At 39.7% G+C, this 24600-nt stretch overlaps 1 protein-coding gene across 2 annotated transcripts in view; it reads right to left on the bottom strand.

Annotated features, from left to right (window-relative positions):
• The window catches only part of GPM6A (glycoprotein M6A), a 256929-nt gene that overhangs the window by 26573 nt on the left and 205756 nt on the right, over window positions 1-24600 (bottom strand). For both annotated transcript variants that reach the window (XM_070364150.1, XM_070364151.1), the window contains exons 2-3: window positions 14725-14917; window positions 6785-6941 (exon numbers count right to left, since the gene is read on the bottom strand). In XM_070364150.1, coding sequence (XP_070220251.1) covers window positions 6785-6941; window positions 14725-14917 — 350 coding nt within the window. The remainder of the gene's footprint in view (window positions 1-6784; window positions 6942-14724; window positions 14918-24600) is intronic.

Here is a 24600-nt window from a genome sequence, read left to right as displayed (position 1 = left end):
TTCACTGGGATGACCCAGAGGGATTGTATGGGGAGGGAGGTGGGAGGAGGGTTCAGGATGGGAAACACGTGTACACCTCTGGCAGATTCATGTTGATGTATGGCAAAACCAATACAATATTGTAAATTAGCCTCCAATTAAAATAATTTATATTTTAAAAAATTAAAAAATAAAAAAAGAATCCGCCTGCCAATGCAGGAGATACAAGAAACATGGGTTCAATCCCTGGATTGGGAAGATCCCCTGGAGTAGGAAATGGCAATCCACTCCAGTAGTCTTGCCTGGGAAATCCCATGGACAGAGGAGCCTGGTGGGCGACAGTCCATGGGGTCGCAAAGAGTCAGACATGACTGAGCACACACACACACACACAATTCAACATAAACACTCTGTGTGGCATACTGTTCCTGTTTGTTATGAGTCAAAATTGTGTTCCTCTGAAATTCATATGATGAATTCCTAACCCCCCGTACCTCAGAATGTAACCTTACTTGGAGATGGGGCCTTTGCAGAGGTAAGCAAACTAAAAATGATAAGGCGAACCCAATGTGACTGGGGTCCTTCAGAAAGGGAAATCTGAGTAGCAGGCATGTGGACAGAGCACCAGGTGAAGAGGAAGGCCGTGGCTGGGGTGGTGCTTCTACAAGCCCAGATCGCCAAAGACCACCAGCGCCCGCTGGAGCTGAGGAACAGAGCTTCCTCACGGCCCTAGGGGGGAACCAGTCTTGCTGACACCTTGATCTTGGACTTGAAGACTCCAGAAATGTGAGACAATATGTTTTTGCTACTTTCATGGTACTTTGTTATGGCAGCCTTAGTAAATGAATGCATATACTTTAAAATTTTTTATTGTCTTATAGAATACTTACAGCAGGTAGATTTATGGAAAATGTATTAATTTCCAAGGAAAGTAGCACATTTAAGAACTCCATTACTTCAAAGGTGTTGGGCTTAAAAATCTGATGTGTCAGAACTAGCATAGATAACATTTGAGAGCCATATTGCTGTCATAATGAGAAATTTTTAGAACAAGATAACTTAGTGATGGGTGTAACAAGTATCCCAAGATTTCAAGATGTGAGCCACTGAATAGCTCCCAAACTGCAACCAAATAAATGTATTTTTTGGTTTAAAAACTTAATGGGCGGATTCATGTTGATATATGGCAAAACCAATACAATATTGTAAAGTTAAAAAAGAAAAGAAAAGAAAAACTTAATGGGGAAGAAATTCAAAGGAGAGAAAATATTTCTATATCAAATTTAAGTTCACATTTAATATATTCAGCAACATTTGACTTTTACTCATGTTGGTGCCATTTACTACTTAATTTAGATAAAAATTGTTGCTTAGAATAGTTAAATAAATTTTCACATGCTCTTAGTAAACTAGTGGTCCTCACCCCTAAGAGTTAATACCATGCTAATGTGTTTTATATGCCTCCCATTTAGGATTTCTAGGAACAGCATTAAAAATCTGAAATGAATTTGAAGTTGTCTTGATGCTGCATGACAGAAGTGCATAACACAGGTCAAGTTATGTTTTCAAGAGATTCATTAGAAAAAGAGAATAGCATTTAGCATCTTCTATTCAGAGATGCAATGCCACTTTAAAATAAACTGCATTTATGCATTGGGCACAATTCCATTTTGTGAGCAGAATCAGTTACTAGTGACCACTTTACATTTTATACAGCATGAAAAAACAGGGATAGAATAATACTTTTCTTTCAGCACTAACTCTGAAAGCTGATTCTATAATATTATAATATGGTTGTTTCAAAAAATTTTTTTCCACCTGTTAATATCATTCAGAATTCCAAATAGAAATTCATGAATCTATTTTCAAAAAGACCTTTTTAAAGCTAAGGAAGACTGATTAACAGGCTAACAGGTGAACTCATAAAACAAATAGTAGACTGTAAGATACAATTTATCTACAAATTGTGTGTGTGGGGAGGGGGAGCAGCAGAATGCAAACAAGAAACAAAAACATAAGCAGCAGGACAGTGTGACTGATAAAACATTATTATTTTCCCCTCTGATTCCATGGAGCCCTGAGTCCTGCATGAGCAGGGAGCTGGGTGTGCGGTGGGAAGAGAGGCTGGCAGGGGTGTGCCCTGCGCGGTCCGCAGCTGCCACTGTCCACCTCCGGCGGCAGAGCTGGTCTCTTTCTGCAGGCGCTGGTCCCCTGCCTGGAGCCCGTGTTGGGACAGCCCAGGCCTGACTCAGAGCCCTCTCTGCTGCACTGATGTTTCTGCAAAACACACAAGTGCAGCTCTGCTTCTGCCCCGCTTCCGCTTGTTCGGGGTGCAGGGAGGGTGCCCAAGGAGCGGGTGGGCTATGGCGTGGGTCCCCACTGCCTCGCCTCTGCGGGAACCCACGCAGCTGCTACCACCATTCTGGGCTGGTAAGAGGGACTGGGTGACAAAATTGTTACTATTATAGAAAAAAATGTGGCTCCTAGTTTTGCTTTAAAAATCCTTATTTGAGATATCTTTGAAAGGTTTGAATGGCAAGCAGATAATCATTAATGACACAGGCGATTTCTTTCAGGACTTTTTGTTTCTGCCTACAATCCTATGCAGAAACTTCACAATCTCAATGAAACAACATAGTCAGTTGCCCTCTTCCTGGCACAAGGTCACTCCTCAATGGTAAAAGTGTGCTCAGAGACCCTTTTTCTCTGTGATTCTAGTGCTTCAGAATGAAGGACTCTTTGAGCTAGACTGCGCTTTGCTGCTGCTACTGCTAAGTCGCTTCAGTCGTGTCCGACTCTGTGCGACCCCATAGACGGCAGCCCACCAGGCTCCCCCGTCCCTGGGATTCTCCAGGCAAGAACACTGGAGTGGGTTGCCATTTCCTTCTCCAATGCATGAAAGTGAAAAGTGAAAGTGAAGTCCCTCAGTCGTCTCCAACTCTCAGCGACCCCATGGACTGCAGCCTACCAGGCTCCTCCATCCATGGGATTTTCCAGGCAAGAGTACTGGAATGGGGTGCCATAAGATGATCTAATGTCTTTATGATATAAGAGAGTAAACTGTGATCTGGAGGAGTTAAGTGATTTGCTATGACAAACAGTGGTGTGATAATGATACTGTCCTAATTATAAGAAGAAGTCTATCATTAACTGAATTCCTCATACTCTATTGGCACAGTATTTGTTGCCGCTTAATGACTAAGTCAGGTCCCATTCTTGCGACCCCATGGACTGTAGCCCGCTAGGCTCCTCTGTCCATGAGATTTCTCAGGCAAGAATACTGGAGTGGGTTCCCATTTTCTTCTCCAGGGCATCTTCCTCACCCAGGGATCGAACTCACGTCTCCTGCATCAGCAGGTGGGTTCTTTACTGCTGAGCCACCAGAGGAGCCCTTGGCAGAGTACAAGTGAACCTAAAATCACAGTGTCCCTTCTTAATAGAGAAATCCCTTACGTATCACTAAAAATTGGCCCAGTGAATATTCATATCTTACTTATTAATCCAAGATCTTTAGCTTAACTTCCTTTGGGTCTGTAATCTGATATTGCTGATCCTAACACTGAGCTATTACAATAAACAGTGTCCTCCAAAAGAGCCTTGAACGGCATTGAAACATGTATAATATCATGTATGAAATGAGTCACCAGTCCAGGTTCGATGCATGATACTGGGTGCCTGGGGCTGGTGCACTGGGACGACCCAGAGGGAAGGTATGGGGAGGGAGGAGGGAGGAGGGTTCAGGATGGGGAACACAGGTATACCTGTGGCGGATTCATTTTGATATTTGGCAAAACTAATACAATTTGTAAAGTTTAAAAATAAAATAAAATTAAAAAAAAAAAGAAAAGTAGGTGGTAGGTCAAAAGCCCTCTCTTCTTTATTGAAAAGTACTTCATAAAAAATATCTCCAAGAGACATCAGATATGCCTACATGTGATATGACCACAACCATAGTGGGACAGTTTAATAAACCATGTTCATTCTTTGATCAAGTATATCAAATAAAAGCATTGAGAAGGTTTGAAAAATATGTAAATAACTTTGTTTTAAAAAGTGTTATATAACTTTGTAATCAAAGTTTTTTTTTTTTAAATCATGCCTTTGTTAAATACAGATTATGTATTATTTGCTTTTAGCATCTACAATGATTTGATAGAGTTATCCAGTTTTTAATTAAAGTATTGGATACTTTAAAGCTTAAAAAAAAAAGAAATTATTGCAGAGATGACAACAAATACCTGTAACATGGGCAAACTATTTTCTCGTGTTATTATCATTGTGGACACTGAGCAAATAATACCACTTTTACAAGCTGGTGGAGAAAACAGTTGGTTTCTTCGAACTTTTCTGTAAGACTGAAATAAATTACACCATCCTTATTAGAGACACCTTACATAATAGGAAATATATGCTGTAATTAAATATATATTCTCATATAACATTAGGAAATAAGAAAAAATGTTAGTTAAAAATGGAAGCTCCCATACATCGACATGCATCTGCCACATGGCGGATGCATGTTGATGTATGGCAAAACCAATACAATATTGTAAAGTAAAAAAATAATAATAATAACAATAATAAAATAAATAAATAAATAAATAAATTGAATGCCACCCCCAAAAAAAAAGGAAGCTCCCAAGTTTGTGAAAATTACTCTGCATAAACATATGAGAGTACTTTAAACCATATTACTCTTAATTTTCATCTCTTGTGCTTAAATTTTCTGCACTGCATTATCTCTTGACTGTAAGTTTGATTTACCATTAAATATCAATAAGAATTTAAAACCTAAATAAGTATAATATAGGGTAATTCTTACCTTACATGAAAACTAAACAGAAATTACAGTTTCCACCCAAATTTACAGTAAAATATCGAGACATATATTTAAGGAGGAGAGACATGCATTTATCTATAAATTGCAGACGGATTTTTCTATTATCCTAAACATTGTATGGGAAGCCCAGGGTCATTTGGGAAAAACAAAATATAAATCAGTCAACAGTTTGCTGCCTCCAGAAGCAAAACGAGTTGTATTGCACATGATTTGAGAATTTGAACCTGAATTTTCACATGTAATAATCTTAAATTAGAAAATAATATCATCACGATTTTCCAATGAGTCAACTCTTCACATGAGGTGGCCAAAGTATTGCAGTTTCAGCTTTAGCATCAGTCCTTCCAAAGAACACCCAGGACTGATCTCCTTTAGAATGGACTGGTTGGATCTCCTTGCAGTCCAAGGGACTCTCAAGAATCTTCTCCAACACCACAGTTCAAAAGCATCAATTCTTCACCACTCAGCTTTCTTCACAGTCCGACTCTCACATCCATACATGACCACTGGAAAAACCATAGCCTTGACTAGATGGAACTTTGTTGGCAAAGTAATGTCTCTGCTTTTCAATATGCTATCTAAGTTGGTCATAACTTTCCTTCCAAGGAGTAAGCGTCTTTTAATTTTATGGCTGCAATCACTATCTGCAGTGATTTTGGAGCCCCTAAAAACAAAGTCTGACACTGTTTCCACTGTTTCCCCATCTATTTCCCATGAAGTGATGGGACCAGATGCCATGATCTTCGTTTTCTGAATGTTGACCTTTAAGCCAATGTTTTCATGCTCCTCTTTCACTTTCTTTTTTTTTTTTTTTATTCTTCCAATTTTATTTTATTTTTAAACTTTACATAATTGTATTAGTTTTGCCAAATATCAAAATGAATCCGCCACAGGTATACATGTGTTCCCCATCCCGAACCCTCTCCCCCCTCCCTCCCCATACCATCCCTCTGGGCCGTCCCAGTGCACCAGCCCCAAGCATCCAGCATCATGCATCGAACCTGGACTGGCAACTCGTTTCCTACATGATATTTTACATGTTTCATTGCCATTCTCCCAAATCTTCCCACCCTCTCCCTCTCCCACAGAGTCCATAAGACTGTTCTATACATCAGTGTCTCTTTTGCTGTCTCGTACACCGGGTTATTGTTACCATCTTTCTGAATTCCATATATATGCGTTAGTATACTGTATTTATGTTTTTCCTTCTGGCTTACTTCACTCTGTATAATAGGCTCCAGTTTCATCCACCTCATTAGAACTGATTCAAATGTATTCTTTTTAATGGCTGAGTAATACTCCATTGTGTATATGTACCACAGCTTTCTTATCCATTCATCTGCTGATGGACATCTAGGGGAAAAGACCCTGGTGCTGGGAGGGATTGGGGGCAGGAGAAGGGGACGACAGAGGATGAGATGGCTGGATGGCATCACCGACTCGTTGGACATGAGTTTGAGTGAACTCCGGGAGTTGGTGATGGACAGGGAGGCCGGGTATGCTGCAATTCATGGGGTCGCAAAGAGTCGGACATGACTAAGCTACGGAACTGAACTGAATGTATATCTAATGAAATACTTTTACGGAACAAAGAGAAATACATGGTTTATTTGTGTATGTATACAATATAGTGTGTATGTGTATTTCTAAAGAGCTGTCTTATGCCTGACATTTTTCCTAGGCTACATGTGATGGAGTTAACCTTTGGTTGTAATGGTGTTAATCCTTTTCATAAAGTCTTTGACTAAATAATCAAATTTATTATCTTTTAAAATAATAAAAGATAATATTTTATTTAAAAAAAAAAAAAAATAATATCATCACGATTTTAAATAGCCATCACAGGAGGCAATGTTACTGTGTTAAAAAATATATATTACTTCCATTCCTGGCAGATGAACACAAACACCAGAGTGCTACTGAAATAAACCTGCATGAAGCTCTGAGTGCAAACAGAGAACGTACCCACGCGCTCACGCATCTGCCGCAAGTGGTGATTTTGAAATCCCCGTAGAGATCTTTGATAGCCCCGGTTGTGAAGAAGCCTTCCACCATCAGCAGAATGCCGTACACAAAGAAGGCAGCTGCAATTCCGTAGATGACATACTTGAAGATGTCAATCCTGGAAGGAAAGACCAAACGATTTAGTTCAACAACTCTTCACGGCTGATCCACAGCAGTGGACGCCCACGTGCTCAGGGTCCTTTGGAACGAAAGCTATGGAATATTTATGTTCATGATGAAGGTTGGATTTTTTAAACATTGTTGCTTTATATGCCTAATGCTTGTACATTTTCTTCTGCCCCTTCCAGGATTTGTTGGTTTCTCATGTTTCTAAGTTTTTCCTCTTCCACTGCACCATCCCCTCTCCCCTGGTTCACACCAAGGTAGCCCTGGGTGAGTAGTGGATCATACTGGACTTTGCTGAGATGATTTGATAAGTAGGATAATTACCATATAATTTTTAAAAAATTATGACAAAATAGCAGATACAAAGGTTTAGATATAAAACACTTGAGTTTTTAAGACGTTACGACATTACAAGAGGAAGAAAGCTTTATGGCTAATGATGCATTCATTTCTGATAAAGTAACAATCTCATATTTTTCTTATAGTCAATTGTAATTATGTTTTATGTCACACTTACTGTGATGGTTTCATCACTAATAGTTTCTGTTGACAATAATTGAAAAATTATGGTTTTATAGCTAAGTTATCATTTTGACAATTAAACTTTTAAGGCAGAATCACTAATGGAATATTATGTGATGGAATTAACTGGGCCTGAGGCAAATTATAGAATAATTCCACAGAGAAATGGGAAAGTATTTTTTTCTCTTCTGACAATTGAGTGCCCATGTATTTAAGGGGGAGAGAAATACGTATTGTCTATAAATTGCAGATGGATTTTGTTGTTGTTGTTATTCTAGATATTGTATGGGAACCCCCAAACCTTTTGGAAATTAAAAATCACAAATTAATCAGTTTTCTGCCTCTAGAACCAAAACTAGTGGTTGTGGAGCCATGGTATGAGGCGAGATATACATATTAGCTGCAGTTCTGTGTTTGTGGTCTTCATATGCATTTGAAAGAGAATTTCTCTTCATTTCACTGGCCAAACTTGATTTTTACTCTCCTCAGTAACTAAAGTGAGTGTAACAGATAGGGTGGCAAGAAATGAAGGACAGATGCTATTGCCTTTATACAAAGGGGGAAAGAGTGAATAGGAAGCTCGCTTACACTGATGGAGAGTTAGAAACTTTGGATGCTATGACAATATTAAAACAAATATGTCATAGCATAAATGAACTTGTTGCATCAGTGTACCAGAGCGATGGTTTAGTGACCAGTGATTCCCACTGTCTGAACAATCTAAATATTCCACAATTCTCTTTGTCATGGGCAATGAAGCAGATGATGTGAATTGCATCAGACCATCATACATGTGAAACAATCTGAGGATTTCAACATTCAGATCCCATTTGACATCACTAACACTTTGAAGAGTTTAGTTAAACCAAACTTGTATGGGTTTCTCCACACAATGCTTAGGTTAAAATGACCTATTTTAAAATATATTTTAATTTTTATTTGAGAATGAAGGCTATGGTTTTTCCAGTGGTCATGTATGGGTGTGAGTTGGACTGTGAAGAAAGCTGAGTGCCGAAGAATTGATGCTTTTGAACTGTGGTGTTGGAGAAGACTCTTGAGAGTCCCTTGGACTGCAAGGAGATCCAACCAGTCCATTCTGAAGGAGATCAGCCCTGGGATTTCTTTGGAAGGAATGATGCTAAAGCTGAAACTCCAGTACTTTGGCCACCTCATGCGAAGAGTTGACTCATTGGAAGAGTCTGATGCTGGGAGGGATTGGGGGCAAGAGGAGAAGGGGACGACAGAGGATGAGATGGCTGGATGGCATCACTGACTGGATGGACGTGAGTCTGGGTGAACTCCGGGAGTTGGTGATGGACAGGGAGGCTTGGCGTGCTGCGATTCATGGGGTCGCAAAAAGTGGGACACAACTGAGCGACTGAACTGAATTCACATTTAAAGAAAGTTACAGAAAACGAATAGTACAAAAAAATCCTATAAATCCTTGATCTATGAACTTTATGACATTTTCCCTCATTTACCTTGTGTTTTTCTCTTTTGGGATAATTTTATCTGAATGGAGAGAAATTCTCTGCAGTACAATGATCGATCTTAAGAACTATAATGTTGATAAAATAGACAGCCAGTGGGAATTTGCTATTTTAAGCAGCGAGCTCAAACCCAGTGCTCTGTGATAAACTAGAGGGATGGGATGGGATGGAAGGTGGGAGGGAGACTCAAGAAGGAGGGGACATATGTATACCTATGGCTGATTCATGTTGATGCATGGCAGAAACCAAGAGAATATTGTACAGCAATTATCCTCCAATTAAAATAAAATTTAAGAAGAAATATAATGTTGATAGAGTACTTGTGTCAAACCTATCATCTGTATTCTAATTTTATTAGCTGGACTGACCCAGAGCATTTCCCCCTTGCAACGTGGGATCCAGTCCAGAGGCAAGTTCTGCATTCATTTGCCGTGTTTCTCCCTAGCGTCCTTTAGCTCAGAACACATCCGCAGCCTGTCTTTGTCTTCGGGACATTAACATTGCTGAAGAATACAACCCACTCCCTCCTTACTAAATACACTATTCTTCATCTGGGGTTTGTCTGATGTATCCTCGTAGTTAGATTCAGATTATTCATTCTTGGCTACATACTAGGTAGGTGATAACTCTGTCCATCTGATGCTACAAAATTAGCAGTGATGCTGATTTTTATCATTTAGTTGGTGATGTTTGATTTCTGTACTGACTTCTGAGTTTTTCTCAAAACATCTTCTGCCTGTCTCTCAAAACGATATATGTTACTTTTAGTGCCTACCTGAATACTGCAGGATAATTTTCTCTTCCCAAGATCTCTAACTCAAAACCATTTACACCATATAAGGCAAAATTCACTTTTTTTGCCACATAAAGTAATATTTATAGGGTTTTAGGGATTAGGAAGTTGGTGTATTTAGAATGAAGCATTTGTTTTTTAACCTATTGCAGTAGCCAAGATTGCTTTTTTTTTCCCTCTTGTAACAACTGTTGCCTGTAAAAACTTTCTAAGCATAAAAATATTGGTAACTTTTTACCAATATTTTGGTAAAGATATATGAGCAAAGTAAATATGCCTGTACAGTTCTTTCTGGAGATACTTCTGATCCCCTCTTTTTCACTGTGAGAAGGATCCAGGTGAGCATAAGCAGCAACCTGGGACATGAGAATATATAGGCGCCGAAAGGCAAAGCATCCTCCTGGATTCAGAGACTAGAGATCATTTTTGCAAAACCTAAAAAGTGCACCCCGACAACCTCTTACTGATTGTCTTTATTTCAATATGTGTTATTTCAGTAAAACTACTGTGTTCCCTAAAAAGATTCCTAAGAAGTAGGAATGGGTGCATTTTTCATTAAGAAGTAAGCGTCACAGTCCCAAACCCAGGATACTACTCTCTGAGGCATTCCAATTCAGTCACAAGAAAACCATGAATAATCTCTGCTTCTGTTCCACACTGCTTTGGATGGACTAGCTCATCAGAGGTCATCCTGTGTTATATAATCACAAGGTCCTAGTGATCAGTGAAACAGAGATGCAGGAAAATCAGGGTCAGATGCAGAGAGAAATCTGAAGATGCTCCACGGCTGGCTTTGAAGAGGGAAGGGGGCCCTGAGCCAAGGATGCAGGTGCCCCTGGAAGCTGGAGCAAGTGAGAACGTGGATTCTCTCCTGGAGCCGCCAGATGGAGTGAAGTCCTGCCAATCCCTTGATTTGACCCCATTTCAATAAGCTCAGTGAGATCCATTTCAGACTTCTGACCTCGAGAAATGTTAAAAAATAATAAATGTGTTTTTCTAATTCACTGGATTTGTTGTAACTTCTTACAGCAGTAATAGGAAGCTACGCACCACCATTACAAACATCATTTAAGATAAATCCTTGGGCAGTGTAGGTTATTTCTCTGCGATAAATTCCTAGAAAATTTTAAGGTATGTATTGTGAAATAGGGTCCAGAAAATTCATGCCAAATTAAAAATGCATGGATAACCAGTAAGAGGGTTTCTCTGTTTCCCAATACTGAGAATTACCATTTAACTTTTCTAATAAACTGATAGTTTAAAAGCAATGCATTATCATTTTAATTAATATTCTTGGTTTAGTGGTATGGATAAACATATATTTACAAGCTATTAGTCATTTGCATTCTATAAGAAACATGTTTTTATATTTTGCCAATTATTCTACTAGAATATGTATCCTTTTCTTGAATTTATTCTATTAAAATTAGGAAATCTTGTTAGGTAAGTGGTAAATATATTTCTCAGTTTTTAAACATCTTTTAACTTTTTATAATACTTTAATGAGTAAAATTTAATTTTTATTATCTCAAATCTATATATTCTTGAAATTTCTTACATTGTTTACATACTTCTTGCTCCATAAGAAGTAAAACTTTATATTTAAATCTGTGTGTGTGTGTGTGTGTGTGTGTGTGTGTGTGTGTTAGTCGCTCAGTCATGTCCAACTCTGTGATCCCATGGACTGTAGCCCACCAGGCTTCTTTCTCCATGGGATTCTCCAGGCAAGAATACTGGGTGGGTTGCCATTCCCTTCTCCAGGGGATCTTCCCAACCCAGGGATCAAACTTGCATCTCCTGCATTGCAGGCACATTCTTTCCTGTCTGAGCCACCAGGGAAGTCCCATTTAAATCTGTACTTTTACAGATTAGTTTACTCTTAAATTTTAACTTTAAATCCATCTGAAAAATTTCTGGTAAAAATGTGAGTAGGAACATAATTTTGTATGTAGTTATAAGTTCTTATATGTATGTCTGTGCCAATGCCATGTGGTGTCAATTATTGCAGCTTCTCAACTCTCTCTACTTCATTAACCTGATGCATCCTCGAAATCAGCTCAAGTACTAACTACCATTATCTGATTCATATCTATTGAGTCTAATGTTTTTGAACTGTCGTGTTGGAGAAGACTCTTGAAAGACCCTTGGACTGCAAGGAGATTCAACCACTCCATCCTAAAGGAAATCAGTCCTGAATATTCACTGGAATGACTGATGCTGAAACTGAAACTCCAATACTTTGGTCACCTGATGTGAAGAACTGACTCATTTGAAAAGACCCTGATGCTGGGGAAGATTGAAGGCAAGAGGAGAAGGGGACGACAGAGGATACAGAGGATGAGATGGCTGGATGGCATCACCAACTCAATGGACCTGAGTTTGAGTGAACTCCAGGAGTTGGTGATGGACAGGGAGGCCTGGCGTACTGCAGTCCATGGGGTCTCAAAGAGTCGAAAACAACTGAGTGACTGAACTGAACTGAACTGAGTCTAATGTGAATGGCGCTTTGCTAATATATGTTTCCTATGTCAGTACAAGAGGAAAAATAATTTGTCTTGTACTACTTTGTGTCCCTAAAGATTAGCACAATGACTTGCACAGAGTATAACCCTGTAGTATTTGCTAAGTGAATTAATTAAAAAACAAACCAGACTAAAGATTGTCTTGAAAAAAATGTGAATATTTGAAAACAAGTACATGGTAGAAGTATAATAAATTCAAGGAGTTTTAAATATATTTCCATACTTGATATTTGCAATAGCCCAAATAGCAAAATAAGCACTAATCCTAAAGTAACTGTTCTTGAAAAAAGAAGACTGAGGTTTAGCAAGTGAATATAGATTGTAATATAGTGTAATAAGTGAATATAGACTTTATTTTCTTGAGCTCCAAAATCACTGCGGACGGTGACTGCAGTCATGAAATTAAAAGACGCTTGCTTCTTGGAAGAAAAGCTATGACCAACCTAGACAGCATATTAAAAAGCAGAGACATTACTTTGTGTACAAAGGTCTGTATAGTCAAAGCTATGGTTTTCCAGTAGTCACATATGGATGTGAGAGCTGGACAATAAAAAAGGCTGAGCAATGAGGAATTGAACTGTTTTGAACTGCGGTGCTGGAGAAGATTCTTGAGAGTCCCTTGGACAGCAAGGAGATCCAACCAGTCAATCCTAAAGGAAATCAGTCCTGAATATTCATTGGAAGGAGTGATGCTGAAACTGAAGCTCCAACACTTTGGCCACTTGATGCGAAGAGCCAACTCATTAGAAAAGACCCAGATGATGGGAAAGATTGAAGGCAGGAGGAGAAGGGGACAGAGGATGAGATAGTTGCATGGCATCACTGACTTGATGGACATGAGTTTGAGCAAGCTCAGGGAAATGGTAAACGACAGGGAAGCCTGGTGTGCTGCAGTCTATGAGGTTGCAAAGAATTGGACACGACTGAGCAACTGAACAACATAGATTGTAAGCATCTCAGAATCGGAGGTTCATTACCAGCCTTGTCTAAGCACATTCACTGACAGGCAAATCACTACATTCTAAGGAGCCCATGTGTTCTTTAGAAAACTCTGACTTTTGAAAACGCTACCACTTCTCAGCCACTATGTGACCCTGGATGTACCTCCTGGTTTAATCATACCCAGGAGGTACTGGTACACATCTTCCCTCTGTGTTTTCATGAGCTGTTTGCCAACAGGAAGAGGCTTTAATTCATTTGCTAGCTTCACAGGGCTTAGGATAAGGGATTTTAGTTATTTGAAATATGAAAAGAGAGAACTTGAGCACTTGCTTTTATTCCAATCTAAATGGCATTCTTCTCATGCCAAAGATGCATTATTGATTTCACATTTCACTCCCAATATAAGAGGTCAAGGTTAAAGTTCCGGAGTTAGCATATGACCTCTGATTCTTCTGCTGCACCCACACATGTACACCCTGCGGAGCTTTTGTCAAGGTTTGTGATCTATAAAGGTGTGTGTCTAAATGTCAAATAAACATGCTGGCAACTGGTTTTCAGTAGATTTATGCAGTCAATCATTCCGTGCCACTTATTAAGCTTCTTATTTCTTGCAAACTTCTATAACTAAAAGTTAGCACTTTGGATGTAGCCTAAATATAGAGGATCTGTAGATCTTAAAGACATCTGTGGTAGCTTAAAATAATGCACAGTGAAAACATATTTTGTCCAGTGTAGGCTGAGATAAAACTAAAAAGAAAATGTCAGTATTGTCACATTAAAATATATCTATGGAATCATTTGCTTAAGGCTCTTTGCAAACCAACATGTAATAATCCAAAGCATTTTCAAATAGTTTAATTATATCACAAAGGATGAGTATCATTCATAAACTCTCAAGGATCAATTCATGCTATATACCTGATTCAGTGTTAATCGATAAACTGTCTACTACAGGTTTAAAAAATTCAATTTAATGGATAACGCTGAATTTTCAGAATTTGTAAAATAAAGTTACACTGGGAAATATAAGTGATATAATTTCCTTATCTCTTTTTTCATTATTTTTAAAATTTGTTATTTATTCATTTCCATTTGTCAGTGACATTGACGAAGTTCTAAATTGATGCTTCAGAGTTAGGGACTATTTTTAAATAATTTACCTTCCTATCTGAGTGTCTAATCAACAACTACCTCCTTTTAATCATTATGTGTGTGTATGGTTTTGGGGGGACATTATCACACATATATTTTGTTATGTTTCTTATTTTATGACCAATCTCTCTCCAATCTTAAGTGCCAGTATATTTTAGATAAACATGCATTATTTCAACTTTTCCTGAAAATTTTGTTATCATTATGTCCAAGAGGACATGCTTTTCACCCTCCCTAAAAGTATTTTTTCGTCTGTAAAATACTGCCTCACTTATCTCTAGACCCCTGTTCATTTAACACACAGCACTGAGCACACAGACTCTCAAAATGAGAAGTGATACCAGGTTGACCTACATGGTAAAGACGTCCAGCGTATCTCCAGCAGTTCTGGCCATCTCAAAGTAGGTTTGCAGGATGTTGACAGTTCCAGAAAGTGCTTCATGACCACAGCCACAGAACAGGGCAACCCCGGCGTAGAGCAGGATGGTGGCGATCAGAGAGGCGTAGGGAATGCCGCCCAGGCATTTAATACAGCACTCGAAACACCCTGCAGAAGACCAACAGAAAAAAAATTAGAAATTAATAATCCATGTTAATCTAATGAAACTTTTTCTCAAACTTAAAGGAATATGCAGTATTGCATTTATAGATGACATCAGGTCAACCACACAAGTCCAGTCCTATGGTGTCCTGGAAAGTATACACATCAAGTTCCTTAACTAGCAACCATCCTCCACAGGCAAGAGAAGGCTTACTTCACCTGGGGGTTTCCTCTTTTACCCCAAAATTACAGAAGCCCTTCCTTCCCAAATAGGATTTCCATTTTTTTTTTTTTGCTGCACCACATTGTATGTGGGATCCTAGTTTCCCAACCAGGGATTGAACTCACACCCCCTGTGTTGGGAATGCAGAGTCTTAGCCACTGAACTGCCAGGGAAGTCCCAGATTTCCTATAATAATTAATCTTCACTATACAGGCAAGAATACACAGAACTGTACAAAAAAGATCTTCAAGACCAAGATAATCACGATGGTGTGATCACTCACCTAGAGCCAGACAGCCTGGAATGTGAAGTCAAGTGGGCCTTAGAAAGCATCACTGTGAACAAAGCTAGTGGAGGTGATGGAATTCCAGTAGAGCTATTTCAAATCCTGAAAGATGATGCTGTGAAAGTGCTGCACTCAATATGCCAGCAAATTTGGAAAACTCAGCAGTGGCCACAGGGATGGAAAAGGTCACTTTTCATTCCAATCCCAAAGAAAGGCAATGCCAAAGAATGTTCAAGCTACTGCACAATTGCACTCATCTCACACGCTAGTAAAGTAATGCTCAAAATTCTCCAAGCCAGGCTTCAGCAATACGTGAATCGTGAACTTCCAGATGTTCAAGCTGGTTTTAGAAAAGGCAGAGGAACCAGAGACCAAATTGCCAACATCCTCTGGCTCATGGAAAAAGGAAGAGAGTTCCAGAAAAACATCTATTTCTGCTTTCTTGACTATGCCAAAGCCTTTGACTGTGTGGATCACAATAAACTGTGGAAAATTCTGAAAGAGATGGGAATACCAGACCACCTGACCTGCCCCTTCAGAAACTTATATGCAAGTCAATAAGTAACAGTTAGAACTGGACATGGAACAACAGACTGGTTCCAAACAGGAAAAGGAGTATGTCAAGGCTGTCTGTTGTCACCCTGCTTATTTAACTTATATGCAAGAGTACATCATGAGAAACGCTGGGCTGGAATAAGCACAAGCTGGAATCAAGACTGCCAGGAGAAATATCAATAACCTCAGATATGCAGATGACACCATGCTTATGGCAGAAAGTGAAGAGGAACTAAAAAGCCTTTTGATGAAAATGAAAGAGGAGAGTGAAAAAGTTGGCTTAAAGCTCAACATTCAGAAAACTAAGATCATGGCATCTGGTCCCATCACTTCATGGCAAATAGATGGGGAAACAGTGTCAGAATTTATTTACTTGGGCTCCCAAATCACTGCAGATGGTGATTGCAGCCATGAAATTAAGGGACGCTTACTCCTTGGAAGGAAAGTTATGACCAACCTAGATAGCATATTCAAAAGCAGAGACATTACTTTGCCAACAAAGTTCCGTCTAGTCCAGGCTATGGTTTTTCCAGTGGTAATGTATGGATTGAGAATTGGACTGTGAAGAAAGCTGAGCGCTGAAGAATTGATGCTTTTGAACTGTGGTGTTGCAGAAGACTCTTGAGAGTCCTTTGGACTGCAAGGAGATCCAACCAGTCCATCCTAAAGGAGATCAGTCCTGGGTGTTCATTGGAAGGACTGACGCTAAAGCTGAAACTCCAGTACTTTGGCCACCTCATGTGAAGAGTTGACTTATTGGAAAAGACCCTGATGCTGGGAGGGATTGGGGACAGGAGGAGAAGGGGATGACAGAGTATGAGATGGCTGGATGGCATCACTGACTCGATGGATGTGAGTTTGAGTAAACTCCGGGAGTTGGTGATGGACAGGGATGCCTGGCGTTCTGCAATTCATGGGGTCGCAAAGAGTTGGACACGACTGAGTGACTGAACTGAACTGAACTGAAACGTGCATATCATTTTATCTTGACTGTATTGCTCTCAAATTTCACATTTTGGTTTTTATTTCCATGACATTTATTCTTTTCAACTCCCTGGGCCTGTTTCTTTTACACAGTGAGTCAAAACCTGTTAGTTGTGTTTGAATCCAATTTAGTGAACGTTGACCAGCATTCATTAAAAGTGGAAGAGAATGCAGGAAGGTACTGCACGTAGGAAGGCACATTACTTTAGAGTCCCTTTGAGTTTAGAAAAGAGAGACCGGAATGGGTTATGGACTCCACCCCTCTGTGTTTCAGGGCGAGGTTATTCTTCTGAATTAATCATTTGTAAAAGAGTGACAATAAAACGGACTCAAATGGTTCTTGTGAGCATTGAATGAGTTAACAGAACATAGTGCATGACATAGAGTAACTACTCAGTAGATGTTACATCTGTCATTACTGGATGTGACGGTAAGTATTATAAATATTAGTTATTACTGTGTTGCATTATGGTTTCCAAAAATCGTTTGACCACAGTAATTACTTTTGCTTTTTGAAGTTTCATCATTTTAGTCTTCCATTTTCCAAAGATGGTTTTAAACTAGTCTGAAACATCACTTAACCTTGGTTGTTGATATTCAAAGTAAGTATCAGAACTCTCTAGTCAACTCAGATATGTTCTTCTAAGGAATTAACTAGAAATGCCTAAGTATATATGTGTTGCCACAAGAAATACTGATGAGATGCTGTTTCTCAGCCACTGCTGAGAAAGGGAAGTTCAGGTCAGATGTGCAACAAGCAAAGAGGAACTCTGTGTATCAGTTTCACCTCTGTTCCCCACTGCTTCCCCACACATATCCTATTTCAAAAATTTCCTGCTACCTATCGTCTTTTGGAAATTGTGGATCAAATTTCCTTCTGTAATGCTGAAATGCCTCAAACTCTCTCCATGTATTGACTTTTCATCAATAAGATGATGAACTTATGAACTTATGAATGAACTTATGATGAATCAAGAAACTAATAACAAATAATATTGGACAATGGATTGTTATGTGCTGTACTTAATTCATGGGAAGATCTGTGTGTGTCTTATCTATAATGTGTTTATATTTATAAGCTACATATGAACCATGCAGTGATTGCAAAGTTTCTGTGTGAGGTAACTTTACATTCAGAGGGTGGGTTAGTCTGCTGTTTTATTGTTCATTGAACTAGCCTCCTTAAGAGAATTATGGATCATCTTATCTGTCCCAAGAGAAGTTAAGAAAATGAGTTTGAACACCTTCCCACTTCCACAGCTCTTGCTAGCACAGGCCAAATTATTTCCTGAACATTCCTCCCCCGACACGCATGATACACACAGCACACACGTGCATGCACGCACACACGCACACAGTGTGGTTAGGTAGGAAAGGTTAGAACATCTTGCCACCTCATGTGATAGGAAGAAATTTCACTGGCAGATGGGTGAGACCAGTGTGTGGAGTATCTGAATGTCACTGAACACAGTTTTGAGCAGAGATTAACAAGGTAGCAAAAAAAAAAAAAAATCTTTGGACTGTTTAAAAATAAAGAAAAAACCTAAAATTGGTACCGACCCAAAGAAGAGCTACTCTTAATTTTGGCAAGTGTCCCCAAGAGCCCCATGATCTCAAATCCTTGTCCTTTGTAGTTTCTCTCCCTATTTTTCTTGAAGGGTCTAAATGTATGGCATGTCTACTGCAGACACTGAGGTGTCCGATTAAAGTATCCACGAAACCCTTAGGAACAGGAGTCAAATATACAGGAAAGGGTCCAAACACCAAGTTCATGGATAGGAGTTACCTTTGCTGATCCCACCCCTCAAGCTTCTAACAGAATAAAGATATACTGTGACTGTCTCCAGACCAAAGGGAGTGGTAAGCCCACTGGTGGTCACCAGATTGCCATGAGTAACATGGAAACTCGCAATACTATATGCAAAATAGATGGGCAATGGGAATTTGCTATATGACTCAGGGAACTCAAATAGGGGGTCTGTAATAATCTAGAGGGGTGGAATGGGGAGGGAGACTGGAAGGGGTTCAGGAGGAAGGGGACATGGGTGAACCCATGGCTGATTCTTGTTGATGTCTGACAGAAAACCACAAAATTCTATAAAGCAATTATCCTTCAATTAAAAAATAAATAAAGTGGCAAAAAAAGAATTTCTGATTAATTTTGTTACTAATTCTGGTCAGTTTCTGCTTATTTCATGTTTTGTCTGTTGTGTGTTAGTTGGACCAATTCTAGCCTACAAGCAACCAAGCCTGGTTGCCTAGACTCTATACATATGGTGGGAGGGGAGATGCTCTTTGTGCCATGGTCTGTGTAGTATTAAGGATTAAGTGAAAGTGTGAGTCACTCAGTCACGTCTGACTCTTTGTGACCCCATGGACTGTAGCCCGCCAGGCTCCTCTGTCCATGGAATTCTCTAGGCAAGAACACTGGAGTGGGTAGCCATTCCCTTCTCCAGGGGATCCTCCCCACCCAGGGATCAGAATCCAGGTCTCCAGCACTGCAGGCAGATTCTTTACCATCTGAACCACCAGGGAAGCCCAAACATTAAGTATAGCTTTCATTGAAAACTGCCTTTTAAATTTAGAAAAACATGAGAGAAATTTCAATACTGAGTAAACCCAAATGGACAAGCCTGAGTTAACAGGCATTTCCAGACAAGCTTAAAATCTCCAAATTAAACAGAAATATTTCTTTAACTTTCTATTTAAACGCTGTCACTTAAATCCCTCAGACTGACGGTACCCTTATGGATAAGTACCAATTCCTCTAAACCTCCTTTACTGTCAGATCAGGTTATAATCTTTCCACTTCTGTCCTGTGAAGTGAGAGTCACTCAGTAATGTCCGACTCTGCAACCCCATAGACTATACAGTCCATGGAATTCTCTAGGCCAGAATACTGGAGTGGGCAGCCTTTCCCTTCTCCAGGGGAATCTTCCCTACCCAGGGATTGAACCCAGGTCTTCCACACTGCAGGCAAATTCTTTACCAACTGAGCTACTAGGGAAGCCCCATTTTCAGTCTTGATCCTCCCAAAACTTTTACTCAAAGTAAGAAACTTTTAATGCACATTTTGCACTCGTAATGGGCTGGATTCTGATCGCCCCACTCTTCTGCGAGGTCTGAGTTGCCTATTGGCTTTTAAAGAAGGCTTTCAGAACTCCCATCTGGGGAAGCAGTGCGCCATTTCGGCGTTCTCTCCAGCTGCCAGAATCCCACGTAGCTACTGGCAGGGGAGCTTCTTTCCTCCCACTAAGAGATGCGGCCTTGGCATAGCAGCAGAGTTACCATGGCAACTGTGCTCCAGGGCCCAGGAGATGCTCCCAACAATCATCTTCTGAGGCTGAGGATTCTGCTGCCACCATCGCCATATTTCTTACTGTGCCTCCAATGAGAAAGCACTCCATTAAATGGTATCCGTGAAAGCATAGTACACGGAGGGCTGGTACTGGGGAAAATACCTTTTCTTGAGAAAACTCTATTAAAAACAATAAAATGACTTTCCCCGGGAAACATTTTCAATATTAGGTATGATGAAAGTAGGGCCACTGATTCTCAAACAGAGCTGATGGTTGAAATCCTGAACCCAGAATTTACATGCTGTAGACATACCTGTACACACAAACAAGCATTTCTCATATCTAGTTCCTGTTTTGTTTTTTTTTTCATAATGAATTAATGCTATGTTCTTACTGTCACATAGAAAAAGAAATTACTGGACTTTCTTTTCAATACATTCTGAAATATTAGCAACTGTATCAAAATTTCAAAGAAGATAAAAGCTATATATTAGTCTATAAAAATGGTCTATTTTTTTAAAGTAAGATATATGCTGCTTAATTTTCTTTCATTCAAACATTGTGAAGTAAACACAAGCCTTTTCTCACTCCAGAGAGTGCACCAAAATAAAGGGAGAAAAGTCTAAATTAACAAGAAAGAGAGCAAGAGAGACAGACAGCTGAGAAGAGAGAGCAACAAAACAGAGGGCCCTGGAAGGGGGACTGATGTGTGAGGCTGCCAAGAGACTGACAATATACTCACTGGTAATGTTTTTCCAGCATCATTTACCCAAGAGTTGATTCTTTATCTTGCAACCTACCATAACACCTTTGTCATTACCAAGTAGCCACAGAGGTCTGAGTCTCTTTGCGGGCAGTCTAATTCTGTTCAACCATTGGTCTATTGTCTACTGGTCTGTGCCCCAGCCTTGGAGCTTATCTTGGTTTGTTGAGGAGAAAATTCCCTCAACTTGCTCCACTTCCTCATGTGTATCATGCCATTTTAGAAACAGTTTATCTGATGCCACAATTTACCTTATTGGGGTTCAGATGGGTATTTTTATAATGATTGCGTGTCTAGAAATTTTGCAAATCCAGTTTTTGATCCTCTGAATTATTTTAGTTCTGTGAATTATTTTGTGTTGATAATTATTCCATCTGTGAAATTTTTGAGCTTTCATTATTTGTGCCTTTCTACTACTGACCTTTCTCTTGACTCTACTCTCTTGTTTGACCATCAAGCATTATGTATGCTATTGGTTGACTGATTAAGATGGTATCTTCAGTTTTGAATTCCATAACTGGCTTTTCCCCATCTGTCGAAATAATTTTATGTTTTTCTTTTTATCTGCCATTTCAATATTTTTTTCAATTTTAAATTAAACTTGCATCCCTGAGAAAAACCCAACTGAGTCATACTGTATTTTTTAATATGTTTCTGAATTTCTCATGCTAACATTTTGTTCAATGCTTTTGTATGTATCAGTTCATTCCACAAATAGCTGTCAGGCCCTCACCAGGTGCCAGGCACTTCGCGAATTGCTGGTGCTGTGGAAGTAAGTAAAAAAAAAAAAAAAATTCTGCTCTAGTTCTAGAGGTGGAAGACAGACAAATGAGATGCAGAAGTAATATGTGTAAGAATGTGAAAAGTGCAAGGAAAAGCAAAGTATGGAAGACAGGTAGGGAATATTGGAATAATTCAGGGAAGGAATAACTGAGATGACAAATTTTTAAGGATGGGAGGAGGTAAAGGGGCCAGGCAAGAGAGTCTCAGGAGCAGAGGGCTTCAAAGAGAGGAAAGGCACATGTGAACGTCCTGAGGATGGTGCCTGAGGATTCGAAGAGTGTCTAAGAAGTCAGTGGTAAAAGAGATGGAAGCTGAAACAAAAGAACATAAGGGGAGATGATGCGATGACTGATGTCCTGGGTGAGAACAGGGATGCTCATGTTCATGAATGGGACTGACATCTAATTTGTGCTTTCCTGTTTTGTAATCAAGTTCATACCAGCCTCGTAAGGTGATCTTTTTTCTACACCCTGAGGTAGTTTGCATTAGGTTTAGCTGCATAATAAATATTTGGTAGAACCAGCCAGTAACACCATCCAGGCCACTCGCATACTTCATGGAAGAAGGTTAACTACTGATCTAATTCTTTACAGAACTAATCAAGCTTTCTTTTGCTTTTTAAGTTTGTTTGCTGGACTCAATGTGGTAGGCGTGTGCAAACTTAGTGTAAGTTTTCAAACTTTCGATGAAGTTTTATGTAACTTGCATAGTATTTTTAACCGATTCGTCATCTGCACGTACCTCCTTTTGTTTCCCCTGATGATTTCAGTTCCCTCCCTCCTCCTCTTCTTCCTTCCGGCCTTCAGTCCTTCATGCACACCTTCCTCTCACTCTGCTATTTCTACTCGCGGTCCAGTGGCTAGAAAGTCACAAGCCTCCCCCTCGGCCACACAGAACAAACAACGCGATTCTACCGCGTGTGCCCAGGACAGGGCTCCATGAATATTCAGCCAACAGCCCTAATCGCTGATGTAATCAGTAATGTCAATGGCTTTTAAATACTACTATTGGGCTTCCCTGGTAGCTCAGATGGTAAAGAATCTGCCTGCAATGTGAGAGACTCGGGTTCGATCTCTGGGTCGGGAAGGTCCCTTGGAGAAGGAAATGGCAACCCACTCCAGTATTCTTACCTGGAAGATTTAATCCCATGGACAGAGGAGCCTGGCAGGCTACGGTCCATGGGGTCGCAAAGAGTTGGACACGACTGAGCGACTAACACACACACACACACACACACATTCTTTTCAAATAACCCATTTTGCATGATTACTTTGTTTCCTTAGATTCTGTTCTTAAGTTTTCCCTTCTGTTTTTACTTTCTATCTTTTTATAGTGTGTTCCTACACATTTCATCATGCCTAGTGCATTGGAGAAGAAAATGGCAACCCACTCCAGTGTTCTTGCCTGGAGAATCCCAGGGACGGGGGAGCCTGATGGGCTGCCGTCTATGGGGTCGCACGGAGTCAGACATGACTGAAGCAACTTGGCAGCAGCAGCAGCAGAGAGGGATGTGTGTGTGCTGAGTTGCTCAGTTGTGTCGGACTCTGTGACCTGAGACTGTAGCCCACCAGGCTCCTCTGTCCACAGGATTTTTTCAGGCAAGAATACCAGAGTGGGTAGCCATTTCCTTCTCCAGGGGATCTTCCCGATCCAGGGATCAAACCTGAGTCTCTTACATATCCTGCCTTGCAGACAGATTCTTTACCCGCTGAGCCAATGGATGCTGAGCTATTAATCTTCAGTCTTTTATCTTTTCTAATATAAACATTTAGGGGGATAAGATGAGAGTTCAAAATTGTGCTTGTGAAGAAGTTTTATACTGTAAGATTATAGTAAACAGAATTTCTAACATTAACCCTTTGATTAATGACATGATCAACTAAAGTTTTAAAGTGCCCTAGAATAAAGCTCAAATAATCATCCAATATTATTGAAATGTTAACACTTTATTTAAATATATTCCTGGCCAAACAAAGTACAGGGTTAAGGTAAATATTTGAATAATTATAAATGAATGCTTCTTCATTAAGTTCAGTTCAGTCACTCAGTCGTGTCTAACCCCATGGACTGCAGCACGCCAGTACTCCCTGTCCATCACCAACTCCCTTCATTACAACTTTACCAACTTCCTTCATTACAAAGGGACAACAAAAGATCTGTAGATATTTGAGGAACACCTCCAACTTGAAAGAAGTAAACAAAAATAAAATAATAATAAAAAATAAATTAAAAAATAAACACAAAAAGAGCTCAGAGAAATGAAAGACAAAGCAGGCAGCTGGTGAAAGTTTAAATGGGTGTGTGCACACACACACAAACACACACACACATACATTCACATATTCCTATGTTCTCCTAGGATATAATTAAATACATTGTACATGGGCTTCCCTGGTGGCTCAGATGGTAAAAATCCATGTGCAATGCGGGAGACCTGGGTTCAATCCTTGGATTGGGAAGATCCCCTGGAGGAGGGCATGGCAAGCTGTAGAATCCCCATGGACAGAGGACCCTGGTGGGCTACAGTCCATGGGTCACAAAGAGTCGGACACAACTGAGTGACTAAGCACAGCACATTCTTGAAATAAGAGTGGATGCTAAAAATAGGTAACTGCAAAGAAAGCTAAAAGTTCTTATTTAAAAATATGATAGCAGAAGTTTAAATTTTAATGGATGAGCTAAAAGACAAAGAAAAGGAAATCTATCTCAAAGAACAAAAAGGTGAAGATGGAAACTGGAGATAGAAGATAAGCAACTTAGAAGATCAGATAAGGAAGTCCAATTTTGATATTCAAA

Source organism: Bos mutus, chromosome 27 (assembly GCF_027580195.1).
Source record: "Bos mutus isolate GX-2022 chromosome 27, NWIPB_WYAK_1.1, whole genome shotgun sequence".
NCBI lineage: Eukaryota > Metazoa > Chordata > Mammalia > Artiodactyla > Bovidae > Bos > Bos mutus.
The sequence above is the reverse complement of the archived record's forward strand: the minus strand, read 5'-3'. Positions and strand labels throughout refer to the sequence as shown.